At 38.4% G+C, this 24,404-nt stretch overlaps 1 protein-coding gene across 1 annotated transcript in view; it reads left to right on the forward strand.

Annotated features, from left to right (window-relative positions):
- Positions 1 to 2,599: 2,599 nt before the first annotated feature.
- ATG14 (autophagy related 14) overlaps positions 2,600 to 24,404 on the forward strand; it is a 47,005-nt gene continuing 25,200 nt past the window's right edge. The window contains exons 1-2 of the mRNA XM_037832657.1: positions 2,600 to 2,834; positions 23,666 to 23,728. Coding sequence (XP_037688585.1) covers positions 2,614 to 2,834; positions 23,666 to 23,728 — 284 coding nt within the window. The 5' untranslated portion in view covers positions 2,600 to 2,613. The remainder of the gene's footprint in view (positions 2,835 to 23,665; positions 23,729 to 24,404) is intronic.

A 24,404-nucleotide genomic window follows, 5' to 3' on the forward strand; every position in this document is an offset into this window, starting at 1 on the left:
GGTTTGTACAGGTTAGTGTGAAGCCCTGATACATCCCAAAGTAATCTTGGCAGAGAATAAAAATGTATTTGCAAAGCCCCCTTGAGGGACTGGGGGAAAATGTGGAAATATTAAACTTCCCCACCTGGGGAATTACTGATATTCTCACAAGCATTGGGGACTACCAATTTAGAAGGCCGAGCTCTCAATCTTGGGGTTTGCCCTTATGAAGCTTGTTACTGCAAAGCAGAGGCTAAGCCTTCTTAAAATGGTGCCCAAGAGTCATCCCCAGAGAATCATTTTTGTTGCTCAGATGTGGCCCCTCTCTCCAAGTCAATTCTGCAGATAAACTCACTGCCCTTCCCCACTACGTGTAAATCTCCCTGGCAATGTGGGACATGACTCCTGGGGATGAACCTGGACCCGGCATTGTGGGATTGAGAAAGCCGCCTTGACCAAGAGGAGGAAGAGAAATGAAACAAAAGAAAGTTACAGTGACTGAGAGATTTCAGATGGAGTAGGAGTTATTCTTATGCATTATGTAGATATCCCTTTTCAGTTTTTAGTGTGTGGGAATAGCTAGGAGGACATACCTGAAACCATTGAACTGCAACCCAGTAGCCTTGATTCTTGAAGACAATTATATAACTGTATAGCTTACATGGTGTGACTGTGTGATTGTGAAAAGCTTGTGGCTCACACTCCCTTTGTCTAGTGTATAGAAAGATGAGTAGAAAAAGGGGGACAAAAATTTAAATGAATGGGGAATGGCATGTTTTGGGTTTTCTTTTTTACTTATATTTTTATTTTTTGGAGTAATGAAAATGTTCAAAACTAGATTGTGGTGATGAATGAACAATTATATGATGATACTGTGAACAACTGATTGTACACTAGATGATTGTATGGTAAGTGAATATATCTCAATAAAGCTGAATTAAAAAAATTCAATGTACTTGTTAAATGTGTAGTATATAAACATGTTTTTTGAAAATACATAGCAATATATAAAAATTTCAAATAACTCCATAAACTAGATACTGTCTGCAATATCATCTAGCAAGGCAGGAATTAATGCCTCTGTATTTTGCCTTTTTAAGATGTTGAATAGATGACTCTGACCTTTAGGCAACAGGTACCATGAGGGATCCTGTCAGAATATAAATGAAACGTGAATAATTGAACCTTAAGAAAAATTAAGTATCCTTTTGTTTGAAGTGATCAGAGAAAATTACTTCCCTCACTTTAAAAACTCTAAAAAAAAATTTCAGGTTTAATGTAAGCTCTATTTTGGAAACAGCATAGGGAATCTTTGCTTTTAGCTTACTTTTATAATCCTATGTAATTGTATTGAAACAGACATAGTGAAATGAAGTGGATGGAGCAAAAAGTTCAAAATCAATACTCAATGAGGTTGTTTCGCCGGCATTTGATGATGGTTGAAATGTGGAGGTTAACAGGGAGGGAAGGAGCTGACATGACTCTTGGTCCTTGGTAGTCAATTACATCCTTCATTCAGATAAGGAAACAAATTTGTGGGGAGGCAGAGCTCAGTTTCAGACATTTAGAGTTTGTGGTGGACATGTAACATCACTTGAGGCCCAGTAGGAAGTAAGGAACCTTTTGAGTCTAGAACTTGGTAGAGGAGTCTACGCTAGTCAGAGAATTTAGGGGAGTCGTCAATGGATTAACCTACTAAAATAATCCTTGAGAATCACTGGTGTAGATAACTTATAAGTCTCATTTTTTTTTTTTTTTTTTTTTGTAGTTTAAAGATATAAACACTAATTACTCTGATATTATCCTACAACTCAACCTTAGTTACCCCACAGAAAGAAACTTCAAGGGAAATCCTAACCATCTATCTCATTCAAATTCTTTCTCAGGGCATGGCCCAGGGTAGGGTAGGGATGTTGGTCATTAAATGAATTCAGTTTTCAGAAAAGTACAAGTTTCATTTCCATATTCAGCATCATACTTCCCACTCGTTAGCTATTAACAGTAAAGTATCATTTGGTTGTTACTAAATGACTTATTCTTACAAGGTTAGGGAGTACTGAAATTATTTCCACTTAACAGATGAGAAAATAGGCAGAGAGAGGTTAAGGAATTTGCCCCAGGTCGCACAGTTGGTGGGTGGGCCAAAATTCAGACCTAGTTCTAGGACCCAGCCCCCTCACTCAATTTAGTTTGCTCTAGTTTCAGCCAAGTTTGAAAACATCCACAGCGAATTAAAGAAATTCCCTCATTCTGTACCCAATTCGTTTTCCCAGAATCCTGAGGGTATCGTATTACTTTCTGCACAAGTGGTAGCTTTGGCACGTCCAGCGGATGGTGGTTTGTTAGACAAGCTCGCCCCGCTAACACAATTTTTCCTCTTTCGGGACGGCTGCCACTCAGCAGACAAGAAAAGCAACAGGGCCGTGTCCCGGCAGGCGCCAGCCAGGCACTGCCCCTCCCGCCGCCACCGCCTGGGTCGCCCGGCCCAGGACTTGGGGCGGGGAAGAAGCCCCCACCCCGCCGAGACCCCACCCCACCCCGCCTCCCGGCACCTCCCAGGGCCACTCCTCCTCGCCCAGGATGCACCTGGTTGAAAACAAAATCCCACGTGACTGGCTCTGCTCTCAGGCCATCATGGCGTCTCCCAGTGGGAAGGGAGCCCGGGCGCCGGAGGCTCCTGGCTGCGGGTCCCGGCCGCTTGCTCGGGACCTGGTGGACTCCGTAGACGATGCGGAGGGGCTGTATGTGGCGGTCGAGCGGTGCCCGCTATGCAACACCACCCGCCGGCGGCTGACCTGTGCAAAGTGCGTCCAGAACGGTGATTTCGTCTACTTCGACGGCCGCGACCGTGAGAGGTACGGCGGCCGCCACGGCCGTGTTGTTTCTTCCCCTGGCGGCTAGGCGACCAGAGGCCAAAGTCTGGGGCGCCCGTTCGGCGTGCGAAGCCGGGCGAGAGGAAGGGGAGACAGGGAGGGTAGTGGCTATGCTCCCAGAGGACGGTGTAAGGGTAGGTGGCACATGGGGGAAGGTCACCGTTTTCCCCATCACACTCCCGCCTCCCGGACCTCAGAGTAGCCAGATCCCGCGGTTATCTCGTATATTAAGGAAAGGGAGTAGACAGTGATTTGGGAGTAGTCTTTCCCTGCTGCTGCCGTGAGTTGGATTCCAGCTCTTTGCTGCACTCCCATTCGAAAGCGTGGTTTAAGCTTTCTCTGTTTTCGAAAGCACATTCATAATCAGTCTCTAGAGGAGAAGCCAAAAGAGAATCAAGTAACTAGCTAAAAGGGATTCGGGCCCTGGTGGCTTTGTCATAAATGGACTTGATTATCAGACATGCTAACTTTCACGTGTGAACTAAGACTAGTTAGTTCCTTCCTTTTTCCTTCCCGGTCTCCCAAGATTGTTTTGGATGCTTAGAAATTTATGGACATGTTTTGGCCTTTAAGAAAAATCCAGCCTGGGAGCTGCAAGCCTTCAGTTAAGAGCATCGAATTTAAGAACGTATTTTGGCCTCATTTTGAAATTCAAACAGAAAGCTTACAAGCCCTTTGGCTAAGGAAATTGAAAAATGAGTGTGGTTAACTGCAAAGACTTCTGACTTTTGTTTTAACAACTCGACTAGTGCCAGTGATAGTAGGGTAGCTAACTTTTTTTAGCACAAAAATTTAAGGCACTTTACAGGTATTAATTAATTTACAATAACCTGGTAAGTTATTATCCTCAACTTACTGCTGAGGAAACTGCACTGTAAGTATCTTGCCCCAGGTCACACAGCTAGTAAGTGTAGGGACGGGGCAGCCTGGACCCATATACTTGACTTCTATACTGTACAGCCTCTGTATTTAGAAATGTTGTGAGTTCCCAGTATTCCTGTGATCATAGATGGAGTTCTTTGTTTCTTTTTTGAGATTTTATGATCTCTGTCTACACTTTTTCTGGATCTGTCCCCATGTTTTAAATACTGTATATGCTGAAGATGGCCAGACTTGTATCTCCAACCCAGACTTTTCTGAGATCCAGAAAACAGCTGCTTACTCAACATTTCTATTTAAACTTGTAATAAGCATCTCCAACTTTCTGTGGTAAACTGCACTCTGGTTATCCATCATAAATCTGTTCCTCCCATGCTCATCCAGGCCCAATAAATGGCAACACTTATTCTTCCTTTTGGCTTAGGCCAAAAATCCTTTCAGCCATCTTTTACACGTCTGTTTCTTAACACCATCATGTCTAATCCCATCAACAAATCCTGTCTGCTCTTCAAAACCTATTCTGAATCTGACCCTTTTCACCAGGGTCTGATTCACCAGAGGACTATTGTCTCTTGTTTCCCTGCTTCCACTCATGCTCCTTATAGTATAGTTTCCGTATTGCAGCCACTCCTCCATTCCTCTGTTCAAAATCCTCCAGTGTTTTCCGGTTTTACCAAAAGTAAAGCCAAAGTCATTAACCAGAATTCTAAATTATCTTCCTCTCCTGACCTAATCTTTTATTTCCATGCTTACCTACCTTCCTTACCTACTCTGCTGTATGGTCCTGGTCTTATTGCCATTCCTCAAACATGACAAGAATGCTCCTGCCTCGTGGCTTGTGCGGTTGTATTTGACCGTCAGGACCTTTCTGACCAACCAATTAAAATAGTAATCTTTCCTAAGTAACCTGTCTTCCATAGCAGTTATTATCTTCTGATTATTTACTTATTAATTTATCTAACTGTCCCCCACTCCAATGATGGAAGCTCTATGAGAGCAAGACTTTACCTATTTTGTACAATGCTGTATCCTCACGTAGTAGAAGCTTGATAAAGATTTGTTGAATGATTGAATGGATCTTCCTCTCCTTCCCAAACTTAGCCTATTTCTGGATTAGTATTATCCATCTTGATCCATTTGTTACTAAAGCCAGAAATCTGGGTGTTATCCAAATCATCAACAAGTCTTAAAGTCTTATTTGATCTGACTCCATACTGTATCATCTAGTCCAAACCACCATCATCTCTCCCCTGGACTTCTTATTGGTCTCCTTTCTTTTACTCATACAACTCCACCCAATACACACACACAGCCACAATAGAAAGGTAAATCAGATAATGTCCCTTTTTTGCTTAAATCTTTCAATGGCTTTCCTTTGCACTTAAAATAGAATCCAAGCTCCTATTATATTACCATGGCATAATAGGAAGCTCATGTGATTTGACTATTGCTTACCTTTCTAACCTTGGTTGTAAGGTTGAGTTAGAAATGTGGGCTTTAGATTCTTGCTGCATTGAATTGAATCCAAGCTCTACCACTTGCTGTGTGACTGTGAACAAGTTACAAGTTTCTTACCCTCTTCTCGTTTTTTTTTTTTTTTTTTTTTTTTTTTTTGTCATTTTGAAAATGGTGGAGTATCTACTTCATAAGTTTCTGGTAGTGGATACTTTAGAGCGTGCATTTAAAGTGCTCAGCACAATGCCTTAGCATGTATTAACCATTCAGAAAATAAACTCATACCATGCACCCTCTTACTCTCTGCTCCACAGGCACGGGCCTCCTCTCAGATCCCTAAACACATGAAACTTTTCCACCACCAGGACTTTTCCCTTCCTGTTTTCTCTGCTAGAATACTTTTCTTCTTTCAAGTCTCAGCTTAAATGTCGCTTCCTCAGTCCTGATTTACCTCAGTAAAGTACATTTCCCCTTCGTTCTTTTCCCCTCCCATGATTATTCACTATTACAACACTCAGTTTAATTTCTTTCATGTCATTAAACATGATGCATAATGTTATTTATTTGAAGAAGATATCCACATCTAAAATGTAGCTCCATGAAGGCATGAACTCTGGGTTTGTTCTGTCAGGTCACCAGTGCTTAGCACAGAGGCAGTAAGTACTTTTGTTGTTAAAGGAATGGCATTGGCAATAACCACAATACAGACTGAGATATAAATTCTTTGCTACATCTGAACATCAGAGTGAATGTCCGGAAGAGGGGTGTGTTATAGTCGATTTCTTTTCTTAACCAAGCAGAAAAATGAAGAGCAAATACTGGAGCCATTAAAGATTTAGGAATAAAATGAAAATTTTAGGGTACAAGGATAACAGAACAACTACAGTGGTCTGCTCTGCCAAATTTACTTCACTCTCCACCTTTCACTTTTCTGGATCGTGTGTTCCTTAAGAAAAGAGATTTGCTTGTTTTCCTCCTTTGTTTCCAGAACAGTATTTAATATCTAGTAAGATGAAAGAATCTCCTGAGACACAGAACCATTGTCCTAATAGCCAAATAATTTTTAGTGAGTTCTCACTGTATGCAGTTATCTACATAAAACATTCTGAAGAGTTACAAAAGAGAAAGACAGGTCTCTACTCTCAAGGATTTACACCGACTACTAAAAAGGTTTGAATTGCATGGGTCAAAGGATGATTGTGAGATATTCTACATTCCTCATTATTTATGAAACTTTTTGTATTCTGTGCTTCACCTTCAGACTCTTTTCCTTTAAATTTTATGAAAAGCCTTTTAAAGAGTACCTTTTAAAGACCCTTTTTTGACTCTTTTCAATAAATTAGCCAAATTAGCTGTGCCTCCATGGATCTTGAATTTGTTAATATGCGTCAAAGTTGTTGTGAATGCATTTTTTTCAGATTTCATTAATAGGCTGGCTGAGTATGTAGATATTAATGGCTTAGCAGTTCAAGGGAAATTAGATATTAAAGAAAAAATTATTGACTCCTACAAAGGGTACATTTTTCTCTAAATAATTTTGGGGACAATAAGAGTTTGGCAGATAGATTGAAAAATATCTAAACTCATTATTTCTGTTGTCGTTCAACGAGGAAACTTCCTTACAACTTTGGTATTCTCACTAACAACATCCCTTCCTCATCTGCTGCCTTGCCCCCAGTCCTAAAACAATACCCATTTACCTTTCTGACTTCTCATCTACCTTTTAACTTGTATGCTGCTGTAAGGGCTGGAGAAGAGGAGTAATATTAAGTAGTGCCTCCAACACAATCTTCTTTGGATCTGGTACTGCTGAACATTTTTAAATTGCAAGTCTTTATTAAAAGTGTTTTGCCAAGAACATGACTTTGTGAATTGTAAATTTATCTGGCAGCAAAAATAGCATTGTGTTACCTAGTAGTTAACTGATAGGTTGAAGTAATCTTTCCACTCAAAACTGGAAAGAAATTAGTCACCAGTTTATGACAGGTGAAGAAATGGGACTTGAAAGAGAATCTAAGGAAACCCAGAGACTATAGAACCTAGAAAAATCTGCCTCCTATTTGAGGAACCAATTATTTTAGAGTGTGGATTTAAAAGAAAGGCGTTTTATGAGGATATGGATATTGCTTTTCTAAGCAGGTTGTCAGGAATGATGTAGCATTACCTTTACTGGTGAGTTTTAAGAAGATATGATTACACTTTTACTAGGAAACATAGAAATATGGTCATTAAACGTATTGAGAGGTGGGATAGAGGAAAGGCAAAACATTTAGATGTTGCTGCAGATTTCAAGGAGAAGGCACAAACAACATCTAAAAAAATATCCTTTAGATCGATCTTTCTCCTTCCAGTATCTTTTTGGTTGCCAGTTACAATGGCCTGTAAAAATCTCTTACTTTGGGGATTCAGCCCTGGATCCAAATTGGTATATCCCACTTAGCAAAACAAAAGCCCTCCAGCTAACTAAGAGCTCATCAACCTTACTACTATTTGATTATGTCACTCAGGAAGGGTCTCAACCCCCATCCCATGTAACTTACATCATTCACTCAACAAATGTGGACGGGGTGGTGGGGAGGGATTCTGCTGCTAAGAAAATATAACTATATTTTCAGTCAGTATCACTGGCTACTTTTATTTTACCTTTTAGAATTTATAAAAGACTTTCACATTTTATCTCATTTAATCTCTACCATACCCCATGAGGAACCTATTTTAAAAATGAGGAAACTGAGGCTCAGAGTAGTTGCAGCTTACTTGCCCCAGGCTATGTTAATTCTTAAGTTCACTTCTAGAGCTGAGCTATATTTTCATGTAGTGCGTGAAAACATCCCATTTTGTTACACAGATTGAGATGTTTCTTGGAAGGTCATATGTGGTCTAGTGAGCCAAGGACTAGGATGGAGCCCAGAGGGGCAGTGACCCCTGGCTTGTATGCCCTGCACTGCATGAAGATTCCTGAAATGCCTGGTTTATCCACCTCCACGTAGCTACCACCTACCACTTTGCCAGTTTCTAGTAATCCCGAGGCCCCAGCATTCAGAATACCCTCTCCATTGCCCAGGATATCTACACCCGAACTTTCCAAAGCCTGTTATGGTCCAAAAGAGTTTTTGGTATCTAACGTCTCTTTCAAACACCAGAAGACATACTTCATAGAAAATAAAATGTGATTATAAAAATAGTCCTGGGATATGCCCTTTGCTGTTGATAGGGAAGGCTGAATTGATGCAAAAATAAAATAGACACTTGCTGCAAACTTAAGCGCTCACCCCAGAGTGGTGCTGCCGCAATGGCCTATCACAGAGGTTCCATGTTAGGATTTGGACAGGAGGTGTATTTTCTTTTAGAAATTTCCAAAAAGGAGCAGGATGCTTTAGGGATCAGGGTTGTGGAAAAGGTGTTATTGTGAGATTTAAGTGAGCATTTTATTAATAAAGTTGATCCACTTTCGGTCAGAGGCAGGTGAAAGTCTCCAGCCATGGTTTAGTCCTTCAAATTAGTTTTCAGATTAATTTGTAGTGTCTTACAGCCGAAAATTTAGATCTTTTAATTATCCAAGTCTGTTTGAGGCAGACACTTGTGAGCTCTTCTGGAGCTGAGCTATACCAAATAAGGAAGGTAATCCTGTATCCTGGGAGATTATTTTTGTAGCTGCTCTGTTTGGTAGACAATAACTATTAGTATCAATTTCCATTCCATTGAAATTTTTAAAACATTTGTATTTTGGATATTTTTCTTCAAACAAGATGTAGTTGAAATTGAGTATTTTGAACTTTCACGTTGGTGAAACCAAAAGTATAAAATGCATGTTAGCATATCATAAATATGAGTTTAAGATGTTTTGTTCAAACATTATAGAAATATAAAGTAAAAGTCCCTCACAACCCCACCACATTGAGATACTTGTGTTATAGATGAGTTTGGTCCTCATTTTTTCTATACGTATTTTGCCAAAATGGGACTACGGTGTACATATTATTTTATAGATTTGGGTTTTTTTTTTTGTTTTTTTGTTTGTTGCATTTAATAGACATTGAACATCTTTTCTGTTTTTGCACAGAATACTTTTCATTCTCTTCACCACTGTAAAATTCATCTTTTTTTAATTCCAAAGTTAGGATCATTCAGAGTCCCCCCATGAAAAAAAAAGGATTATACAATATTAATACTTTTTAATTTTCTGTTTATTTGTCATCTCGAGAACCAAAATGAAATTTTCTATTTTCATTTCAAAAGGATGTCTTAATTTAGGGTAAGTTTGAACAATATAACTTTTCTAGTACACTCTTTATATATGTGAAGAAGAAGCGGGTGACTGTTAAGACTATATTATCCCGTTTCACAATCCTCTGTTCTCATGGTCTGATTGAATGGTTTAGTTTAATATGCTAGTGAGAGTTATTGCAAAACAAGTAGTATAAGCATTATTTGCAATTTACAAGTGAGGAAACTGAACAATGCTTTGTTTTTGTTTTCTATTAATGACATTTAACTTTCATTCCTACCAGTAGAGTGTGTTTTTACTGTATTTTCTCATGTTCTATGTATTCTAATATAAAGTAAAAGAACCATCCTTATAGGACCATTTTTTTTCATATCACATTGTTCATAAACATCATACCCCATATGCCTAAAGAATTTGAGGAAGAAAATTTTGATGGTTAGTAATACTTACCTTGTTAGTATCCTAATTTGAAGAATAGGTCATTCTTTAGCCATTTCTGTGTAGATATGGAATTAGCCACATTGCTCCCTTGTTGCTCACTGAGGGTAGAACAGATTAACTTTAGATCCTTTTTGGACTGCAGATATCTTTTTATAGTGGGTGTGAGCCTAAGGGGAGCATGAGTAACTTTAATTGATTGAATGGTGTCTCCTTTTTTCTAATTATAAAAGTATATATGGCTATTGTAGAAAATTTGTAAAGTATAGAAAGATGGAAACAGATTTTACCCATATTTTTACAACTCTGCTAATATTTTGTTATATTTCCTTCCAGCCTTGTTTCTATGCATGTGTATGTGTGCTTGTATATCGGTTTTTTAGTTGGGATCACACCACATATATATAGTTTGTTATTCTGCTTTTTTATCCAACATCTCATGAAGCCATTATCTATTATGCCTTTGTCTATAAAAATATTTTAATGTCCTTCATGGCAATATATCACAATTTAATCCTACTCCTATTGAACATTAAGGTTGTTTCAAATTCTGCTATTATGACTGGTTTAGTGATTGATGCCTTCAAACATAAACTTTTCTCCTCATCTCTGATCTATTCTTTAAGATAGATTTCTCAAAATGCAATTACTGGTTCAAAGTTTGAGTTTTTTCCAGTCCCTCAGTTGCTTATTTGAAAGACTATTTTTTTTTTTTGCCCTTTCTTAAAATACGTTACTAATATTTCTCAGACTTTTCTATTCTCATAACCCTGGGCACAAATTTAAACATACATCCCTAGGAAGAGGAAAAGAACTGGACACGCAGGCGGAGGAATTAGAGCTATGTTATGAAAAGTGTGCTAGGCTTGGGATGGGACACAATGATTACTCAATAAGTTGTAGGTGTTATGATGATGCTAAATATCTCCATAGTACATAATTAATATGGATATCTAATGAGCAGAGTACATGCCCTGGTGCTGTTGTTTTGGTAGCATGGGGGTAGGTTTATATGCACAGCGTGACCTGTAGATAGATCCATTGTCGCCCATTGTCTGTGGCTGCGGAACAGAGTGGTATCATGAGGTGCAGATTCTCTACCGCTGCCTCATTAGCAACGTACTCCCCATCTGTGGGGTATCCCACTTTGTGTGTTGAAACACTTTGGTGCAGGACAAAATGATTTACCTTGTGAACATAGCAGAATTTTCTCTGCCTGTACTGCCTAGTCCCTCCTTAACTGGGCCTTTGTTTTAGATAACTTTCACTCCCCAGAGGTTCCCTCTAAAGCCTGCTCTAAACCTGAGCCTGAGTGGTGTGCTCCTCTTGCACACCAGGGCACTGGGTGACCACACCTCATCACTCTCATCACTTTGTAATGTAATTGCTCCCTGACTTAATCTGTTGTCTCTACTTCAGGGGGACTGTCTTTAAGTCCTTTGAGGGGAGAGGAATTGTGTTAATTAAATTTGTGTGTCTAGCGTACAGTGCCGGTTACATATTAAAACTCAAATATTGAAAGTCAATTTAAGGGAGTGCTTTTTTAAATGGGAAAAATCCGACAGGCCATAGAAGTGTGGGAGAATTTAGGAAACATCAGAGTCAATTTAAAGTCATATAAGTATGGAAAAATTTAGTAAATATCAAAGAAGGATTTTTAAATTGAAGAAAATATAGGAAATATTGTAAAATTCATGATAGGGGTTGGGGTAGTGCAGGATCACTGGCAATTTCCTGTCAGAAAATGACACAAAAATTAGAATCTTAAAATAAGAAAAGGATCGATGCATTTTCCTGCATAAAAATTTTGGAAAATTCTGTAGAGCAGAAACATAGGTAGTCAGAAAGCAGATTGAGAAAAAATAATTGCAAGGTGTTTGAAAGAAAAATCCCTAATTTCCCTGATAAATCATCCTTAAAGGAAAAAAATCCCTTTTGAAAAATGGACAAAGGACATAGGCAATTAACAAAAGAAAGTAAGTAGCCAATAAGATAGAAAAAGTTGTTCAACATTCCTAATAGTGAAAGAAAGGCAAATAAAAGTATTATGAACTCTCTTTTGGGCAGGGCGGGGGGGAGGTAGTGGGGGCAGGCCTGTCAGATTAGCAGAGACTAAAGAGAAATGCCCAGTGTTTGGGGAGAGTATGAGAAAACAGGTTCTTTTACTCACTGTTGGTGGGGTTGTTAAATATGTGGAACATTTTACTGGAGATTTGGGAATGAATGCCCAATTTTTGCAATATAAATATTCTTTGACCCAGCAATTTTATTTTTTATAGGTATTTCTCATAGAGAAACACAAAAGCTTGTAAAGATGTGTGTGTTGGGTATTCATTTATTGTATTACTGGTAATAGTGAAAATCTGGAAGCAATAGCAATGTCCACTAATGGGAGTTTGTATAAACAAATTATACGATGTCCGTTCAGTGAAATGCTGTGTACCTGTAAAAAGACAGAAGTAGGTTATGTTCTGACATTGAAAAAGAGAGACAAGGTATTTTATGTGACAAACCCAGCTTGGAAGTATGTAAAATATGGATTGACATCCCACACACATACCTTTTTTTTTTTTTTTAAGATAAAATACGTATTATTAAATTTGATTTGATCATGGTAACTGTCTCGTTAATCTTTCCACTTCTTGGGAACCACACCAAGAAAGTGCAGAATGGTAGAATGAATTTTTTTTTTATATTTCTGTGAGTGGTGGGTTGGAGAATGTGGAGAATGGATGAGTATGCCTAAGTGAGCCAGCTGAGATGCTGACCCAGCCACATTCCTTGACTATCATTTCCTGTTTAGCTTTCTCAACACCACCTATTTTTAATTTCCTTCACCAAGGAAAGTCTTTGTGCTTGACTCGTGAAGTGTTTACTACTGTAAGAATTATCTTCTGTTTACTATTTGTGCTTTCATCTGCATATTTATATTATTAAGTTGTTTTTCTTTTAAAACAAAGTCCAAGCTAATCAACCAGCTAGGTATAAAACTAGACAGAGTTATCTGTCATCCAGTTTCTTTTAGTGTAAAGTGACATTTTACAACAGATATGATAGGAGGACTTTTATAACCACTAGAAGCAAGGTTTTATCCATGTCAGTCCTTTGCGTGGTTTGAAGAGTCTTGTGAGTTTGTCATTATCTTCAGGTTATCTGAACATAATTCATCACACTGCCTCAGTGAGGTAGAGGTAAATACCACATTTGTTTCGTACAAGGAAATGGTAGCATATGACAACTAAGTTATATATTCAAGAATACGCAGTCAACTGCAGAAGGATATGTAATTAGACTTGTTAATGTTCTGAAGGATGTTTTACTATAAGTTGCAGACAAATAGTCTGAGAAAATATATGATAAATTAATTGATGAATCTGTGTATTTGTTGACATTCTACCTTGATTTCTGAGTTTTCCAGTTCTCTTTCATGCAGTTACAGTACCACCTCACTGGACAGTGCAATGCTATCCAATAGAATTTTCTGCAATAATGGGGTGATTCTCTGTCCTCACTGTCTATGGTAGCCACTAGCCACACATGTTACTGAAATGTAGTTAATATATAATTCTGTCACATATATTTTCTGGCTTGCTTTTTGTTTAATATGTTTATAGTTTTGCCTCTACAACTGTGGTATATCCTTTTTGTGGCTAGAGACTATGTCCTTTATACTGCTTTTGTTCCCCGCCTTTAGCTAGCTTGTACCAGTATATTGTACATTTTCAGTGACTGACTATTAAACGATATAGATTTGTGATGAGACCATTAAAAATATCTTTGGGTATGTTTTAAACATTGGATTGTGGAAATTAATAGTATTTTAGAGACACTGATTTGACCGGATTATTTTAAAGAAGAACTTTTTAGGGCTGTTATGTTTCAGGTAAATTGTTTTCATTTAGGCCAGGAATTCAGGAGACTGAATATCTCAAGTTGTCTTATTGTTTTTTTTAAGACTACTAATAAGGGTTATAGAACAAATCTCACTGCATGTTGGTTTTGTGTAGATAAAAAGGTCTCCGTGGAGTTAGTGGGTTGTTTTTTGTTTGTTTTTTGCTTGGTAGAGTAATAGATGTTTTTAAGATTAATAGTTTTAAAATGGTTGAGAAATCATGATTATATTGTGGTTGAGGGTTTCCTATTTTCTTTTTTCTTCCTTTTTTAAAAAATAAAGAATTTAAGACAGACCCCTCAGTCCTATACTGTTCCTAATTATTTCTCCATTGACATATTCAAGCTTAAATCTGTGCTTTCACCTTCTAATTATTTTATCCTCTCATGACCCACTATTCACATTCTGCTTTCATGATGATAAAAGGGTCAGTACATCAGCAATTACAAATGTGTATGTGCCTCATGACAGAGCTTCAAAATACATAAAACATGGAGCTTTAAAATGCAGAAAGGGCAGGAATTATCTAACAACCTTCTCCTAGTAGCTAATGGAATTAGACACAATGTGGAAGGCATTAGAACATCATTGTCCGATAAATATAATGCAAGCCACATAGGTAAATTTAAGTTTTCTATAAGGCACATTTAAAGAAAAAAGAAATAGGTAAATTTAATTTTAATGATATATTTTATTTAATCCCACATATGCAAAAATATTAGTCATACGTCTCAAAATCTGGTATGTATTTTACACTTACAGCAACTCTCAATTTGAACAAGTCATATTTTAGGTGCTCAGTAGCCGTATGTGGCTAGTGGTGACCATATTGAAAAGTACAGATCTGCAAGATTGGAATGACACTATCAACCGCTTTAAACTAATTGACATTTATGGAACACTGTACCCAAAAACCAGAGAATACACATTGTTGCAAGTGCACATAGAACTTTCCCCCAGGCAAACCCTGGAAGCAATCTGAAATCAAGGTGGAAATCTCAGAGTATATTCTGTTACCACATCAAAATTAAATTAGAAATCAATAGTAAACATTACCTAGAAAACCCCCATATCTGGAAATTAAACACTATGCTTTTAAATAAGTTACTGGGTCAAAGAAAGGATCATATGAAAACTTAGAAATTTCAAATTAAATGACAATAAAAATACACCATATCAAAATTTGTAGGCTGTCACAAAAGCAGTGCTTAGAGGGAAATTTATAACGTTATATTGTTATATTAAAAAGGAAGAAAGGCTTAAATTTGACAGTCTAAGTGTCCACCATAAACTGAAAAAAAAAAAAAAAAATCAAACTCAACCCCAAATAAGATAGTAAGAAGAAAATGTTAAAGGTAAGGTCAGAAAACTAGCAAAGAATATTCAATGCAATGCCTCTTCTTTTTTTTTTTTTTAAATTCAGTTTTATTGAGATATATTCACATACCATACAATCAACCATGGTGTACAATCAACTGTTCACAGTACCATAATATAGTTGTGCATTCATCACCCCAATCTATTTTTGAACATTTTTCTTATACCAGAAAGAATCAGAAAAAGAATAAAAAGTAAAAATAAAAAAGAACACCCAAATCATCCACCCCATCCCACCCTATTTTTTTAACATCATTTTATTGAGATATATTCACACACCACGCAGTCATACAAAGCAAATCGTACCTTCGATTGTTTACAGTACCATTACATAGTTGTACATTCATCACCTAAATCAATCCCTGACACCTTCATTAGCACACACACAAAAATAACAAGAATAATAATTAGAGTGAAAAAGAGCAATTGAAGTAAAAAAGAACACTGGGTACCTTTGTCTGTTTGTTTCCTTCCCCTATTTTTCTACACATCCATCCATAAACTAGACAAAGTGGAGTGTGGTCCTTATGGCTTTCCCAATCCCCTTGTCACCCCTCATAAGCTACATTTTTATACAACTGTCTTCGAGGTTCATGGGTTCTGGGTTGTAGTTTGATAGTTTCAGGTATCCACCACCAGCTACCCCAATTCTTTAGAACCTAAAAAGGATTGTCTAAAGTGTGCGTAAGAGTGCCCACCAGAGTGACCTCTCGGCTCCTTTTGGAATCTCTCTGCCACTGAAGCTTATTTCATTTCCTTTCACATCCCCCTTTTGGTCAAGAAGATGTTCTCCGTCCCACGATGCCGGGTCTACATTCCTCCCCGGGAGTCATATTCCACGTTGCCAGGGAGATTCACTCCCCTGGGTGTCTGATCCCATGTAGGGGGGAGGGCAGTGATTTCACCTTTCAAGTTGGCTTAGCCAGAGAGAGAGGGCCACATCTGAGCAACAAAGAGGCATTCAGGAGGAGACTCTTAGGCACAAATATAGGGAGGCCTAGCCTCTCCTTTGCAGCAACTGTCTTCCCAAGGGTAAAACTTATGGTAGAGGGCTCAACCCATCAAACCACCAGTCCCCTATGTCTGTGGTCATATTAGCAACCATGGAGGTGGGGTAGGCGAATACCCCTGCATTCTCCACAGGCTCCTCAAGGGGGCACTACATCTTTTTTTTTTTTCCTTGTTTTTCTTTTTTTTTTTTTTTTTTAACTTTCCCTTCTTTTTTAAATCAACTGTATGAAAAAAAAAGTTAAAAAGAAAACAAACATACAATAAAAGAACATTTCAAAGAGACCATAACAAGGGAGTAAGAAAAAGACAACTAACCTAAGATAACTGCTTAATTTCCAACATGTTCCTACTTTACCCAAAGAAAGTTACATAATAAAGCAACATTTCTGTGAACTTGTTCCTACTATATCCATCAGAAATTAACAGACCGTAGTCATTTCTGGGCATCCCCAGAACGTTAAATAGCTTATCTGTTCTTCTTGGATTATTGTTCCCCCTTCCTTAATTGCTCTCTATTGCTAGTTCCCCTACATTCTACATTATAAACCATTTGTTTTACATTTTTCAAAGTTCACATTAGTGGTAGCATATAATATTTCTCTTTTTGTGCCTGGCTTGTTTCGCTCAGCATTATGTCTTCAAGGTTCATCCATGTTGTCATATGTTTCACGAGATCGTTCCTTCTTACTGCCGCGTAGTATTCCATCGTGTGTATATACCACATTTTATTTATCCACTCATCTGTTGAAGGACATTTGGGTTGTTTCCATCTCTTGGCAATTGTGAATAATGCTGCTATGAACATTGGCGTGCAGATATCTGTTCGTGTCACTGCTTTCCGATCTTCCGGGTGTATACCGAGAAGTGCAATCGCTGGATCGAATGGTAGCTCTATATCTAGTTTTCTAAGGAACTGCCAGACTGACTTCCAGAGTGGCTGAACCATTATACAGTCCCACCAGCAATGAATAAGAGTTCCAATTTCTCCACATCCCCTCCAGCATTTGTAGTTTCCTGTTTGTTTAATGGCAGCCATTCTAACCGGTGTTAGATGGTATCTCATTGTGATCTTAATTTGCATCTCTCTAATAGCTAGTGAAGCTGAACATTTTTTCATGTGTTTCTTGGCCATTTGTATTTCCTCTTCAGAGAACTGTCTTTTCATATCTTTTGCCCATTTTATAATTGGGCTGTCTGTACTATTGTCATTGAGTTGTAAGATTTCTTTATATATGCAAGATATCAGTCTTTTGTCAGATACATGGTTTCCAAAAATTTTTTCCCATTGAGTTGGCTGCCTCTTTACCTTTTTGAGAAATTCCTTTGAGGTGCAGAAACTTCTAAGCTTGAGGAGTTCCCATTTATCTATTTTCTCTTTTGTTGCTTGTGCTTTGGGTGTAAAGTCTAGGAAGTGGCCGCCTAATACAAGGTCTTGAAGATGTTTTCCTACATTATCTTCTAGGAGTTTTATGGTACTTTCTTTTATATTGAGATCTTTGGTCCATTTTGAGTTAATTTTTGTGTAGGGGGTGAGGTAGGGGTCCTCTTTCATTCTTCTGGATATGGATATCCAACTCTCCCAGCCCCATTTGTTGAAAAGACCATTATGGCTCAGCTCAGTGAATTTGGGGGCCTTATCAAAGATCAGTCGGCCATAGATCTGAGGGTCTATCTCTGAATTCTCAATTCGATTCCATTGATGTATATGTCTATCTTTGTGCCAGTACCATGCTGTTTTGGCAACTGTGGCTTTATAATAAGCTTCAAAGTCAGGGAGTGTAAGTCCTCCCACTTGGTTTTTCTTTTTTAGAGTGTCTTTAGCAATTCGAAGCATCTTCCCTTTCCAAATAAATTTGATAACTAGCTTTTCCAAGTCTGCAAAGTAGGTTGTTGGAATTTTGATTGGGATTGCATTGAATCTGTAGATGAGTTGGTTAGAATTGACATCTTAATGACATTTAGCCTTCCTATCCATGAACATGGAATATTTTTCCATCTTTGAAGGTCCCCTTCTATTTCTTTTAGTAGAGTTATGTAGTTTTCTTTGTATAGGTCTTTTACATCTTTGGTTAAGTTTATTCCTAGGTACTTGATTTTTTTAGTTGCTATTGAAAATGGTATCTTTTTCTTGAGTGTCTCTTCAGTTTGTTCATTTCTAGCATATAGAAACATTACTGACTTATGTGCATTAATCTTGTATCCCGCTACTTTGCTAAATTTGTTTATTAGCTCTAGTAGCTGTATCGTCGATTTCTCAGGGTTTTCTAGATATAAGATCATATCATCTGCAAACAATGACAGTTTTACTTCTTCTTTTCCAATTTGGATGCCTTTTATTTCTTTGTCTTGCCGGATTGCCCTGGCTAGCACTTCCAGCACAATGTTGAATAACAGTGGTGACAGCGGGCATCCTTGTCTTGTTCCTGATCTTAGAGGGAAGGCTTTCAGTCTCTCACCATTGAGTACTATGCTGGCTGTGGGTTTTTCATATATGCTCTTTATCATGTTGAGGAAGTTTCCTTCAATTCCTACCTTTTGAAGTGTTTTTATCAAAAAGGAATGTTGGATTTTGTCAAATGCTTTTTCAGCATCTATTGAGATGATCAATTGATTTTTCCCTTTCGAGTTTTTAATGTGTTGTAATACATTGATTGTTTTTCTTATGTTGAACCATCCTTGCATGCCTGGAATGAACCCCACTTGGTCATGGTGTATGATTTTTTTTAATGTGTCTTTGGATTCGATTTGCAAGTATTTTGTTGAGGATTTTTGCATCTATATTCATTAGGGAGATTGGCCGGTAGTTTTCCTTTTTTGTAGCATCTTTGCCTGGTTTTGGTATCAAATTGATGTTAGCTTCATAAAATGAGTTAGGTAGTGTTCCATTTTTTTCAATGTTTTGAAAGAGTTTGAGTAAGATTGGTGTCAGTTCTTTCTGGAAAGTTTGGTAGAATTCCCCTGTGAAGCCATCTGGCCCTGGGCATTTATTTGTGGGAAGATTTTTGATGACTGATTGGATCTCTTTGCTTGTGATGGGTTGGTTGAGGTCTTCTATTTCTTCTCTGGTCAGTCTAGGTTGTTCATATGTTTCCAGGAAATTGTCCATTTCTTCTACATTATCCAGTTTATTGCCATACAGTTGTTCATAATATCCTCTTATAATTTTTTTAATTTCTTCAGGATCTGCAGTTATGTCACCTTTTTCATTCATTATTTTGTTTATATGGGTCTTCTCTCTTTTTGATTTTGTCAGTCTAGCTAGGGGCTTGTCTATCTTGTTGATCTTCTCAAAGAACCAACTTTTGGTGATATTTATCCTCTCTATTGTTTTTTTGTTCTCTAAGTCATTTATTTCTGCTTTAATCCTTGTTATTTCTTTTCTTCTACTTGGTTTAGGATTGGTTTGCTGTTCATTTTCTAGCTTCTTCAGTTGATCCATTAGTTCTTTGATTTTGGCTCTTTCTTCCTTTTTAATATATGCGTTTAGTGCTATAAATTTCCCCTTTAGCACTGCTTTTGCTGCATCCCATAGGTTTTGGTATGTTGTGTTCTCATTTTCATTCGTCTCTATATATTTAGCAATTTCCCTTGTTATTTCTTCTTTAACCCACTGATTGTTTAGGAGTGTGTTGTTTAACCTCCAGGTATTTGTGAATTTTCTAAGTCTCTGATGGTTATTGACTTCTAATTGTATTCCATTGTGGTCAGAGAATGTGCTTTGAATAATTTCAATCTTTTTAAATTTATTGAGGCTTGTTTTATGTCCCAGCATATGATCTATTCTGGAGAAAGTTCCGTGAGCACTAGAAAAGTATTTGTATCCTGGTGATTTGGGATGTAATGTCCTGTATATGTCTGTTAAATCTAATTCATTTATCAGATTGTTTAGGTTTTCAGTTTCCTTATTGGTCTTCTGTCTGGTTGATCTATCTATAGGAGAGAGTGATGTGTTGAAGTCTCCCACAATTATTGTGGAAACATCAATTGCTTCCTTTAGTTTTGCCAGTGTTTCTCTCGTGTATTTTGTGGCACCTTGATTGGGTGCATAGACATTTACGATTGTTATTTCTTCTTGCTGAATTGCCCCTTTTATTAGTATGTAGTGGCCTTCTTTGTCTCTCAAAACATCCCTGCATTTGAAGTCTATTTTATCTGAGATTAATATTGCTACACCTGCTTTCTTTTGGCTGTAGCTTGCATGAAATATTTTTTCCATCCTTTCACTTTCAGTTTCTTTGTGTCCCTGTGTCTAAGATGAGTCTCTTGTATGCAACATATTGATGGTTCATTTTTTTTGATCCATTCTGCGAATCTATATCTTTTAATTGGGGAGTTTAATCCATTTACATTCAACGTTATAACCGTGAAGGCATTTCTTGAATCGGCCATCTTATCCTTTGGTTTATGTTTGCCATATTTTTCCCTCTCTCTATTAATATCCTTTATTGTACCCATACCGAATCTCTTTAGTACTGAACCTTTCTCCAAGTCTCTCTGTCCTGTCTTTGTTTCTCTGTCTGTAGGGCTCCCTTGAGTATCTCCAGTAGGGCAGGTCTCTTGTTAGCAAATTCTCTCAGCAATTGTTTTTCTGTGAAAAATTTAAGCTCTCCCTCAAATTTGAAGGAGAGCTTTGCTGGATAAAGTATTCTTGGCTGGAAATTTTTCTCACTCAGAATTTTAAATATATGGTGCCACTGCCTTCTTGCCTCCATGGTGGCTGCTGAGTAGTCACTACTTAGTCTTATGCTGTTTCCTTTGTATGTGGTGAATTGCTTTTCTCTTGCTGCTTTCAGAACTTGCTCCTTCTCTTCTGTGTTTGACAGTGTGATCAGTATATGTCTCGGAGTGGGTTTATTTGGATTTATTCTATTTGGAGTTCGCTGAGCATTTATGATTTGTGTATTTATGTTGTTTAGAAGATTTGGGAAGTTTTCCCCAACAATTTCTTTGAATACTCTTCCTAGACCTTTACCCTTTTCTTCCCCTTCTGGGAGACCAATGAGTCTTATATTTGGACGTTTCATATTATCTATCATATCCCTGAGGTCCATTTCGATTTTTTCAATTTTTTTCCCCATTCTTTCTTTTATGCTTTCATTTTCCATTCTGTCATCTTCCAGGTCACTGATTCGTTGTTCAACTTCCTCTAGTCTTGTACTATGAGTGTCCAGAATCTTTTTAATTTGGTCAACAGTTTCTTTAATTTCCATAAGATCATCCATTTTTTTTATTTAGTCTTGCAATGTCTTCTTTATGCTCTTCTAGAGTCTTCTTGATTTCCTTTATATCCCGTACTATGGTCTCATTGTTCATCTTTAGTTCTTTGAGTAGCTGCTCTAGGTGCTGTGTTTATTCTGGTCTTTTGATTTGGGTGCTTGGGCTTGGGTTATCCATATCGTCTGTTTTTTTCATATGCTTTATAATTTTCTGTTGTTTTTGGCCTCGTGGCATTTGCTGAACTTGATAGGGTTCTTTTAGGGTTTGTAGACCTATTGAAGTCCTTATCTCTAATTTATCAGATCTACAGCTTCGTGGAGTACACTTTCTCTAACTAACCAGCAGGTGGCGTCCACGAGCCACCTGTTCTCCACAAGCCAGTTCTCCCCTGCTTAGCCTTTTTGGTGAGTGGGGGAGTGAGTCTTGTGGGGCCCAATTGGTGTACCAAGCTTGCGTGTGTAGTTGGTGTTGCCTGCCCTGTATGTGGGGCGTGTTTCTGGGCAGTCGGGGAGGGGAGGTGGTCCTAACAATCAAATCTCCCTGATGATCCTAGAGTTTTAAAGCTGCTGCATTAGTCTAATCCTTCAGTTCAGTCCTGCCACACTTTGTCTCTGCCACTGACCCACAAGTCCTTGGTATTGGCGTATGGCTCCTGAGACTTGCAAGTGGGCCCCTCTTCCAGGCTGTGCACCCCGGGTCCTCTGTTGAGGGATGACTGTGCTATGTCACAGGTGAGTGCCGTCTCCCCAGGGCAGTTCTGGGCTGCTGGGCTGTGTAGGGAGGCTCCCAGTCTGCTGAAATGATGGCTGAATGGGGCTTTGTTAATTCACACTGCTCCACCTTCCCAACTCTGGGACAATCAGCTGAGGTTGCAGGGAAGGCTAATGTCCACGCCCAGTTTTGTGGTGTGTGCCTGTTATTTGAAGCACTTCTGTCACACTGGGTTGTCTGGGGCAGCTCTGGGCTATGGGGCTGGCGATGGGCAGGAGTGTTTCCTGTCCACCAGGATGGTGGCTGTGAGCGGACACCCCCCTTTTCTTGGGAAGTTGTGGTGTTTAGTGAATTTTCTCAGCCACTGGATTATTGCCTTTTGTCTCAGAGCTCTCTTAGTTCTGCTCTTGGCTTGATGTGCCCAAATTGCAATTCTTTGAAGCTTTCTGTATTGGGCTTCTTAGAGTAATTGTTTTAGAAAAAGAAAAAAGGATTAAAAAAAAAAAAAAAAAAAAAGGGCCCTCCTCAGAGATCTAATGGGTTATTGAAATGCTAATAGACAAAGCAACCAGGGCCATTAAGGAAAGGTCCACAGGGCAGAGAGATCAGCTTTTCTTCGGGATTTGCATATGCGCCTCAAGGCCTGAGCTCCGCCCTTCCCCTTTCTGTGTTCACCAGAACTCCAAAATTCCTCTGCTTTTATTTTGGAGTTTTTCGTGTTGTTGTTTTTTTTCTATGCCTGTCTCCTCTCTGCTGGGCTGGCAGCTCTCAGATTCTCTGGTGTCTGGTCTCAGTCTATCTATGGTTGGAGTATGGATCAGTAGAATGAGTTTCCGATAAGGGCTGCCACTGCAGTTCTCCCTTCTCCTTCCGGGAGCTGGCAGCCCCTCCTCCCACGGGACTGAGCCTGGCAGGGAGGGGCGCGGGTCCCCTGGCCGCAAAAACTTACAGATTTCGCTGATCTCAGCAGTTCGACATTTTCATGAGTGTTGTATGAAGTATGCCCAAAGATAGATTGCTCTGTGGTGTCCAGTCCACGCAGTTCCTGGCTTTCTACCTACTTTCCTGGAGGAGTAACTAAAACTTACAGCTCACCAGTCTGCCATCTTGCCCCGCCTCCCAATGCCTCTTCTTTTTGATAACTTTTACTAAGTATCTTCTTGGCTTGTAAAGACTAGCAATAAAATTAGTGAGAAAAAATTATGTCTTAAAAATTGTAAGGAACCAATTTATAGGTGAGAGCAGATTTAAAACAAGTTTAGTAATTAAGATGATATTTATAATGGAAGCTTCGATTTCCCCAAATTCAAATTCACTTTAGTTTTCTGATGTGCCTGTTTTTGAAAATAATTTAACGAGAAGGAAAAATGCTATAGACATTTTATAAACCAGTGAAACATTTAAAGTTCAGAATTTGAACTTAGACTTAAAATAACCAAATCATAAGCAGCTGTGTACATCCCGTTGTGAAGATTTGTATTTACATGCAAGATAGTGGCATTTCCAGATGAATCCTCGGAAGTGATCAGCTCTTAGGAATTTGCATAATGTCATTGAACTGAAAATGAACATTTAAATAAAACAGTGAATTTTTTTTTCTCCTAGGTTTATTGACAAGAAAGAAAGGTTAAGCCGACTTAAGAGCAAGCAAGAAGAATTTCAAAAAGAGTGAGTTTTTTGTTTTGTTTTTTAATTTGTGGAGGTTATCTTTACACCATTTGGTTTAATTCAGTGCTGTGGAAGACAGATAGGTGGATTGCTAATTTACTGAACTTAGGATAAGATCTTTTACAGTGTGGGTGAGTTAAGAAGATTAGTATGTCTAGGAGAAGTAAAAGTGGAGAAATGATCAAGTTTCTAGAAAATACTGGTGAGCCAGTGCCTGGTACACAGTTCACACTGAATGAATATTTAGATGGTTGAATCAAACCTATGGCCATGGTCATTGATGTGTGGCAACTAGGTCCAGGACAGTGGGTGTGATTAGAATTAAATTAGCGATAGTGGCTACTTTAGGACTTTTCTGCTTCCGTTTACTTTTTTCTTCTGTATCTGTGTTTTGCAGAGTGTGGTCTGCAGAACACCTACATCAGAACTAACCGGGATAATGGTTAAAAATGCAGCCTTGGAATCTTCCCCTTATATACTCGGATTCAGTAACTCTGGTGAAGCCTGGGAATCTGCATTTTTAACAGGCACCCCTGTTGAATCTCTCACTCCCTGAGCTTGAGAATTGCTGCCCTGTAGGACCTTCTGCTGCACCCTGACCCGGTGGCTGTTCTGCGTACACACCCCAGGCGTTTGCCTCTCTGTGCCTTTATTCAGTTTTCTCTTCACCTCAGTG

This window comes from Choloepus didactylus, chromosome 4, assembly GCF_015220235.1.
Source record: "Choloepus didactylus isolate mChoDid1 chromosome 4, mChoDid1.pri, whole genome shotgun sequence".
NCBI classification, from domain to species: domain Eukaryota; kingdom Metazoa; phylum Chordata; class Mammalia; order Pilosa; family Megalonychidae; genus Choloepus; species Choloepus didactylus.